This window comes from Palaemon carinicauda, chromosome 12, assembly GCF_036898095.1.
Source record: "Palaemon carinicauda isolate YSFRI2023 chromosome 12, ASM3689809v2, whole genome shotgun sequence".
NCBI lineage: Eukaryota > Metazoa > Arthropoda > Malacostraca > Decapoda > Palaemonidae > Palaemon > Palaemon carinicauda.
The window spans coordinates 7,528,157-7,538,156 of record NC_090736.1 but is presented as its reverse complement, the minus strand read 5'-3'; the positions used below and the strand labels follow the sequence as shown (position 1 = coordinate 7,538,156).

Here is a 10,000-nt window from a genome sequence, read left to right as displayed (position 1 = left end):
CCAACGGCCATTGGGGAACCAGCAGAACCTCTACGCAGGATGGACCTCGCATCGGTCCCCTGAATAATAAACCTTCCTTATTCGCTACATTTCTCAGACAGGAAAGACAAGACGTACATGTTTACGAGACGTGGACTGCATTTGAGACTGCTGCTGGCGGGTGGAAGATGTCATGTTAGTTTATCAAAATGAGGTGTTTTCTCGTAAGCGCAGAGGCAGTAAAACATAACTTAAACCGCTGTCTACGAAATCACAGTCTTGTTAATCCACAGTGTTTATTATATTAGGTATAGCAGCTTTCGTTACTAATTGATGTGGCAAAATAACTATTTGATTTTGGTACTTTTAAACATCCTATATCTGGTGGGAGTCGGACAATTTTATATTTCATTAAATGAACGCTAGTATCAGAACAAAACAATGATATGCAAGTGATTAAAGTTTTTATTTTTCGATGATATGACTTAATTTTCCTTTCAAGCTCTTCCAATATCATGCTGTCCTATGGTTCTTGGTCCTGTGACGAGCCGAGAGAAAGGTTGTGAACTCAAAGCAACTGAGTGAGTTTATTGTAGAACACTCTCCTTTATATACAAAATCTCAAAGCAACAAGAATTTTCATGTTCAAAAATCGACACTGTTACCGGTGACAAAAACAGACATGTTTTTCAGGTTCTTTTTAGCGCGAGGGGAGAGCGAAGATACAAGCAATATATACACAAAATGAACTATGTACGATCGTGTGACACACGGTTGGTACAGTCCTACCCTTTCAGTGAAAATATAACTGAAAATTACCTCTATAAAATTGACTCTGGAACTCGGCTAATATCATAATCTCTCAATGAAAGTCACTCTGAAGCTAGATGAATATTTCTATGTAAATTGAAATACCTGTGAAAAGTATGCATGTATTAGCATATCAAGAGTTGTGACCTATTGGAAACGTCCCTGTCTGACAATCTGCTGGACTGGGATTGGAGACCCGCTCAAGCTCGATAGTTTCTTGAAATGTCTGCAACTTTATCATTCTTGTGAGCGCATTGTACCAACCGTGTGTCACACGATCGTACATAATTCATTTTGTATATATATTATGCTTGTATCTTCGCTCTTCCCTCGCACTAAAAAGAACCAGAATAAACATGTCTGCGTTTCTCCTGTGTAACATTGTCTGTTTCTCGAACATGTAATTTCCTGTTGCCTTGAGGTTTTGTATATAAAGGAGAGTGTTCTATAATAAATTAACTCAGTTGCTTTCACACTGCCTTTGAGTTCACAACCTTCTCTCGGCCCGTCACAGTATAGTCTACCTGTTGAGTTATCAGCAGCCATTCCCTTTCCCTCTTTGGCACTAGCTTGGGAAGAGCGGGATCTTGGGCGCTGATCATAAGTGTATATGATCAGTCTCTAGGGCATTGTCACAGTCCCATATCTCTGCCTTTCATGAGCGACCTTTAAACCTTTAATTTAGATGGGCATAAAACTTGTTTGAGTATTGGTGTCCAAATGGAAGTCGTTTTTCAAAACTAATTGAGTAATTGTAACTAGCTACGCCTCAGAAACTGACATATATATCAGTATATATAAGGGAACTTACAGATTTCACCTAGACCATCTTCACTTCCTCATCCTCACCGATTCTTACTCCATGCCCAGACCATCTCAGTATTGACTCACTACTTGTAAGCTCACTGAAACCTAGCAATAGCATTAAAATAAGATTACCTCTGTAAACTATATAGATAAACATATACAAAATTACATTACGAGGAGATTGAACAGTGATGAAAGTTAAATTACTTACGAGCATTCTAGATATAATTTTAGATCCATGTATTACAAAAAACAATAATTTGTACCTATATCCGCGACAAAGCAATGTTTTAATTTAGGGCTAGGCTTATGTAGACTTTTGGAAAATAGACTTTCATAGCCTTTAGGTATCAGTTTAAATTAATGGTTGAGACCATTAGAAATCATTAGAACTTTACTTTCCCTAGACTAACAAAAAATTCATCTTATCAGTTAAAGTAATTCTTTATCAAACGAGATTACCATTACTGTATATTGGCGTTATTTGATAGTATGGGCTGTGGTGGCCGATATGGTAACATCCCTGACTGGTGAACGCCAAACTGGGGGGTTCGAGTCCCGCTTAAAATTGTTAGTTCCTTTGGTCGCTGCAATCTCACCATCTTTGTGAGCTAAGGATGGGGGTTTTGTGGGAGCCTGTAGGTCTATCAGCTGAGTCATTAGTTGCCATTAACTGGCTCTCCATGGTCCTAGCTTGGGCGCTGATCATTTTTATATATGGTCATTCTCTAGGGCATTGTCCTTTTTACTAGGGCAATGTCACTGTCCCTTGCCTCTAGCTTGGGTGGAGAGGGGCTTTGGTGCTGATATATGTATATATGGTCAGTCTCTAGGACATTGTCCTGCTTGATAGGATAGTGTCACTGTCCCTTGCCTCTGCCATTCACGAGTGGCCTTTAAATTTTTAAACAGTGAGATCGCACTAAACAGCAGTCTTGTAATATGCAACTATTCACTGTAGTAGGATATAGCCTATGTTAAATCTACATTTTGAAATTCGGTATGTAATCTCACTTCAGATTTTCCCAAGATTAGATTTCATATTCAAAGAAAGGTTAATTTAAATGGATATGGTAACACACTGAAAGAAGTAAGTCATTGATACGGAAGACATATATCAGGGAATTTGAAAACATCTAGACATAACAGATGTAAGCTTCCTCAGCACGAAGATAACTCAATATATGCAGGATAGGCTTCAAATCGTAACAATTTTTTTTTTTTTTTTTTTTTTTAAAGATTTGAAGCCTTTCCTGTATGTACAAACGTGTGTATTATTTCTTTGCATAATAAACGCTCCAAGAAGAGGTCCATTGGCGGACGAAACTGTAGAGCATTTCTACATTTACACATCTTTCAATTTTCCTTATGTAGACTACAATATATCTAGAGATAAGTTTAATGACAGAATGAAATTATAAGTTTAAGAAATAGAGCTCCAAAGATTATGCAAAGGACTATCTGATGTCTTCAGGACAGAATGCAATGCTTGAAGACCTTTGAGAAATGGATCTCTACGAGGAAGTTTTAAAAATACCTCTTGCTTGAGGGTACACTCGGGCACACTATTCTATTGTATTTCTTTTCCTTTTGCTTTGATAAAGTATTTATAGTTGATATAGGAAATGTTTGCTAATGTTGTTACTGTTCTTAAATATTTTATTTTTCCTTGTTTCCTTTCCTTACTAGACTATTTTCCCTGTTGGAGCCCCTGGGCTTATAGCATCGTGCTTTTTCAACTAGGGTTATAGCTTAGCAATTAGTAATAATAATATAGATATCAAAAGATAATGCAAAGGACTTATCTGATGTCGTAATGACAGAATGCAACGCTTGAAGACCTTTGAGGAAGTTTTAAAAATTCCTTACAGATATCAAAAGTTAATGCAAATGATTCTGCGATCTGATCACCATAAATTACGAAAGTTCTCACAGAGAATTCCCCAGCTGGTCCAAAACAGGGTCGAATCGTCGTCTTCTTTGTATTCAGTAATACTAGCACGTCCTTTTATTATCTTAGAATGGAATCCAGTTTAGAAATCTATATCTAAGAGGATTTCTAGAATCATGGCAAATAAAAATTTCAAGTTGCACTATACCAAATTTCTTTTTAATGAGGCGTATTTGCACCGATTCGCAGGGGTGCCCTTTTAGCTCGGAAAGTTTCCTACTATCAAAAGTGAATGCAAAATCTGATCACCATAAATTATGAAAGTTCTCACAGAGAATTCCCCAGCTGGTAAAAAAGTGGGTCGAATCGTTGTATTCTTTGCTGAATGTAAAACTCAGTAATACTAGAATGTCCTTTTATTATCTTAGACTGGAATCCAGTTTAGAAATCTTTATCTAAGAGGAATTCTAGAATCATGGCAAATAAAAATTTCAAGTTTCACTATACTCAATTTCTTTTTAATGAGGCGTATTTGCACCGGCACGCAGGGATGCCCTTTTAGCTCGGAAAAGTTTCTTACTAGCTGATCGGTAGGACAAAATAAATCTAAACAATCAGCTAGTAGGAAACTTTTCCTAGCTAAAATCCACTTCTGCGAGTCATTGCTAACCAATCAGCTAGGAGGAAACTTTTCCGAGCTAAAAGGGAACCCCTGCGAATCATTGCTAATCAATCAGCTAATAGGAAACTTTCCGTGCTAAAGGGGCACTCCTGTGAGTCAGTGCAAATGCACCTCATTAAGAAAAAAATAAGTATACATACGCTACGAATCCAGTAATGATCTTTGATTGGTCATGAATCAGAATATTTATTTTTCTTACATCTTCAATTATTCTAGAATTGATTATTATGGTCTGAATTTTATCTATTCCTGAACGTACCAGAATGGCCCGAGAAACATTTCATTGGATCGTATCTCTTAATAGGCCTGAACATCCTTCTGTATTTGACTATAATTTGCCAAGAAAGTGACTTGCCGGCTCATTTTTTTTCAGATAGAATTATATGGTATCTCTTCTTTAAATAGCTTGATAAAAATAAAATATGAAATATTATTATTATTATTATTATTATCATTATTATTATTATTATTATTATTATCATCATTATTATTACCTAAGCTACAACCCCAGTTGGATAAGCAGGATGCTATAAGGCCAAGGGCTCCAACAGGGAAGGCAAGAAAATAAAGAAATTAATAAACTAAAAAAGAACTAATGAACAATCAAAAGGATATGTTTTCATATAACTATAAAATCTTAAAGAAGAAAAAAAAAAACAAGAGGAAAAGAAATAAGAAAAATTTTATAAATTGTTAGTAAAGAGCTTTTAGTAGATTTTTAAAAGAAAACAAAACTCATTATATGTTTTTTATTCATTAATATCGAGAGAGGGAAATTAATAATTAATTAAACTAGATTAAACTAGGTATTCATTTAATCTTACTTCAGATATTTTATCATACTCAGATTTCCTCTGCCTTCATAACTAAACATGTTTATAACATCAATATGAAACGTTTCTTTACTTGTTGCTTGTTCCCACACTATTTCATTTCCGTATATATTTTCTTTAATTTTAATTTCAGCATTTTCCATATTTTTCCTTATCTCCGCTTCCTTGCCCTTTATGGTGTTTGCTTACCTTGAGTGATAACGCCATTGTTTTTACTCCTCTCTTGAAAGTTTACTTTCTGATGGGAGGCCTCTTTCTAGGGTCCCCCAAATCCGAGGGCGCGGGTCCTAAACAGGTGGTTACATCTGTTGGCTCTTCTTATTACTACGCTGGTGAGGGGTGGGGCTGGTGCTGGGATGGTGGGAATGGAGGAGCCTTGGAGGGGAACGGGGAGGGGCCTAGGGGGTAAGGGGAGGAGCCTAGTAGGGAAGGGGAGGAGCCTAGTAGGGAAGGGGAGGAGCCTAGGGGGGAAGGGGAGGAGCCTTGGAGGGAAGGGGGGAGGGGCCAGAGCCTGGAGTCATAGCACTCGAGGAAAAAAATATTCTTATCAACGGTGAAATATTCATTATTTTCACGGAGCGGGGAACCGTTTGGATAGAAGAAAAAAAGAAAATAAATAAATAATGTTTACGTGTTTTTTAACGATCGTATCTATAACTTTTCTTTTGCTGCTGGTAAAAAAATTGAAACACGAAAATTATTTGGAATTGTTTTTACCGGATGTTGCCCAAGACCCCACCCGCCTTCACCCAAGCATCGAACCTTGTACATACAAGCACACACACACACGCACATATCTATCTATCTATCTATCTATCTATCTATCTATCTATCTATATATATATATATATATATATATATATATATATATATATATATATATATATATATATATATATATATATATATATATATATATATATGTGTGTGTGTGTGTGTGTGTGTGTGTGTGTGTCCGAATATAAAACATTTTCATATCTAAATGCAATTACAATCTCGAATAAACATGGTAACGCAAATATATTTAATTCACTTCTCCAATCAATTTAGAAGATGGAAGAATAGACTAAGAAACTGATGCAACTCCAATAAAGATAATCACAGATAGGTGTCAATGATCAAGCTCCTGTTCTATCTATCTCAGAGGTTAAAGGCGTCTGGTTTCCATTCCATTTTCATTCCTCACCAGAACGTCAGCCTTGGGCATGCCCAACCCCGGACTGTGGTTCCCAAACACAGCAGTGACCTCCCCCTGCAAACAGCTTAAACTCACGGTCCTGGGCTGGGATCGATCTGCTGCCATGCGAATGCTAGGCGAACGCATTACCATTGTACTAGGTAGAGGGCAGACATTCATAAAAAAAGTCAATATAAATCTTAGTACTTTATTTATCATATTGAGATACAATTAAATGGTCTACAGTTTTTACCAGTGTTTAAACTTTTAAGGTAATTTACCTTAGTTTGAGGTAATTTACATTGTTTAAGGTAATGACATTTCTAAGGTAATTTCGGTTTAACTAGTTTTCAAATTTAAGGAGATTGAAAAGGTTTTAAGGTAATCTCAAGTTTAAACCCTGGCTGTTACCCATATTACTATATAATTCCCAATATATCATGGTATATCATTATTCCATTAAGTCATTAGTACAATAAAAGATGATTTAATTAATGAATGGATATCCCGAGATTACAATAAACAATGGAGAACTTTCTTAATCAAGCGATATATTTGAATCCTAGAGAACAATCTTCAAAACTGAATTATAATCTTTTATACGTTCTCGGTAGATTCAAGTTATGGAAGTAATGTGAATAGCTAATATTTACAATATTCAATGGAATGATTGAAATAGAGGAAACTTTTGATATTTATCTATTTATTCATCTATTTTTTTATGTTAATTGAAGTAGAGGAAACTTTTGATATTTGTTTATTTAATTATCCATTTTCTTATGGTAATTGAAATAGAGGACACTTTTGATACCTATTTATTTATTTATTTTCCCATGTTAATTGAAATAGAGGAAACTTTTGACATTTATTTATGGGAATAAGCAATATTTACAATAATCAATGAAAAGATTGAAATAGAGGAAACTTTTTATATTTGTTTATTTAATTATTTGTTTTCCCATGTTAATTCAAATAGAGGAATCTTTTGATATTTATTTATGGGAATAAGTAATATTTACAATAATCAATGAAAAGATTAAAATAGAGGAAACTTTTTATATTTATTTGTTCAATTATTTATTTTCTTATGTTAATTGAAATAGAGGAAACTTTTGATATTCATTTATTTAATTATTTATTTTCTTAAGTTAATTTAAATAGAGGAAAGTTTTTATGTTTATTTATTTATTTATTTATTTTCTTAAGTTAATTTAAAGAGGAAACTTTTTATATATATTTATTTACTTATTTGTTTTCTTATGTTACGTCATTGAGGAATGTTCGTGTCACTTATCTAACTCTAACATCTTCAAACTCCTTATAACATAAATGAGGGTTTTCCTTTTTAAAAATATAGTCCCTTTGTATTGTAGACTAAAGAAAACAGGAAAATTAAATACGTTTACTTACGTTTTCCCACAAGTACTTCATATTAACTTGCCCCTTCTTTACAATTACCTGTGGATGGTTCTGCGGTATAGACAATTCTTTTTAGAGAGGCAGATTTGCACCGACTTGCAATGTTGCCCTTTTAGCTCGGAAAGGTTTCCTAATAGCTGATTGGTCCGACAAAAATACTTCCGACCAATCAGCTGTTAGGAAACTTTTCCGAGCTAAAAGGGCAACCCTGCGAGTCGGTGCAAATCTGCCTCACTAAAAAGAATTGACTATAGTTTCGATAACAGTATTTAGAAATGCATGGAATTTTTTTGATACAGCTTATAATTCTGAACTGAATTTTTCACAGTATCATAACTGGCCAAAATTATAATTACGTTCTCATATGGTAAGAATTTAAGAATTTTGGACCCTTTCTTATAAGTTGGTTAAGTTAGATGTTAAAAGCCAAAACTTCTACTTAATGGCTGTCAATTAGCATTTCTTTTAATACTGTTATAACGCCAAAGAGGTTCATGGAACAGTCTATTGTTTCAAATTTAATTATAAGCCCAAAAATCTATTTATTAAGGGACTTCCCCCCAATTCGAGAGGGTAGCCGACATAAAAGAAAAAAAAAATGGAATTTTCCTCTCTACGTTCCTCCCAGTCTGACAAAGGGTTCAGCCGAGTTTGGTTGGTACTGCTAGGGGGGGGGGGGGGCGCAAAGCTCCCCCCCCCCTATTATAATCGTAATTGCCTTATTCCATTTTATCTCGGTGCTTCTGCATTTTTGTCTTACTGTAATTGCCCTCAAATACTTATTGGGTCTTACTGTAATTGCCCTCAAATACTTATTAGGTCTTGCTGTAATTGCCCTTAAATACTTATTGGGTCTTGCTGTAATTGCCCTCAAATCCTTATTAGGTCTTACTGTAATTGCCCTTAAATACTTATTGGGTCTTACTGTAATTGCCCTCAAATCCTTATTAGGTCTTACTGTAATTGCCCTTAAATACTTATTGGGTCTTGCCGTAATTGCCCTCAAATCCTTATTAGGTCTTACTGTAATTGCCCTTAAATACTTATTGGGTCTTACTGTAATTGCCCTCAAATACTTATTGGGTCTTGCTGTAATTGCCCTCAAATACTTATTAGGTCTTACTGTAATTGCCCTTAAATACTTATTGGGTCTTACTGTAATTGCCCTCAAATACTTATTGGGTCTTGCTGTAATTGCCCTCAAATACTTATTAGGTCTTACTGTAATTGCCCTCAAATACTTATTAGGTCTTACTGTAATTGCCCTCAAATACTTATTGGGTCTTACTGTAATTGCCCTCAAATACTTATTGGGTCTTGCTGTAATTGCCCTCAAATACTTATTAGGTCTTACTGTAATTGCCCTCAAATACTTATTAGGTCTTACTGTAATTGCCCTCAAATACTTATTGGGTCCTGCTGTAATTGTCCTCAAATACTTATTGCGTCTTACTGTAATTGCCCTCAAATACTTATTAGGTCTTACTGTAATTGCCCTCAAATACTTATTAGGTCTTAGTGCAATTTCCCTCAAATACCGTCTGAAATTTATTTTAACATTTCGAAAATAAAAACACCAAGAATCTATGTTTAACTGTAAGTGGTGGAATATAATCATCTGGTCTCGTACCTTTCACTGCAGAGGATAAAAAAACGTGAATGTTGATGTTCATATGAAAAATGTTTGTGAACATAAATACTGAAAGCCTTCCTCTAAGTAACACAAATGAAAAAAAATGACAAGTGTTAATCAAGCGTACATCTGTGCATCAAATCGTATATCAACTTTACAGCATTTTTCAAAGATCCTCTGTAAGCATACAAAAGGAGAAATAATCATTACACATCCTTCCTACGCTAAGAACAAAGACTAGAAAAAACAACAACAATCTATAGTCAATTCTTTTTAGCGAGGCAGAATTGCACCGACTCGCAGGGGTGCCCTTTTAGCTCGGAAAAGTTTCCTACCAGCTGATTGATCGGAAGTATTTTTCTCCGACCAATCAGCTTTTAATTAACTTTTCCGAGCTAGAAGGGCACCCCTGCGAGTTGGTGCAATTCGGCCTCACTAAAAAGAATTGACTATAGATTGTCAAAGAACATCATTAATATCAAGATGTATGGCTCCACCACTCTTGAGCCTTCCTATTATTTTTGACTTCCCCTCCTCTCTCCCCAAGCGGGGGACCTCGACGTGGGGAGTCTCCGGTAGGTGTCCTGAGGAGAAAGTGGAGATGCCACTCTCTGCATGTTGTTCTTTGTCCTCCAGGACTCGGCGGCTGCAGCAGCCCTAGCTGCTCGCTCTCTGTTCTCGTAGTCCGCCATAGCTTGTCTCAAGCTGTCCTCAAAGTAAGTCTGCAAAGATTCCGAGAGCATTACAATTAGGCAAGAGCATTTTGGGA

At 35.5% G+C, this 10,000-nt stretch overlaps 1 protein-coding gene across 3 annotated transcripts in view; it reads right to left on the bottom strand.

Annotated features, from left to right (window-relative positions):
* Positions 1–7,402: 7,402 nt before the first annotated feature.
* The window catches only part of Lsd-2 (Lipid storage droplet-2), a 20,555-nt gene continuing 17,957 nt past the window's right edge, over positions 7,403–10,000 (bottom strand). For all 3 annotated transcript variants that reach the window (XM_068384355.1, XM_068384354.1, XM_068384356.1), the window contains exon 8: positions 7,403–9,953. In XM_068384355.1, coding sequence (XP_068240456.1) covers positions 9,747–9,953 — 207 coding nt within the window. In that variant the 3' untranslated portion in view covers positions 7,403–9,746. The remainder of the gene's footprint in view (positions 9,954–10,000) is intronic.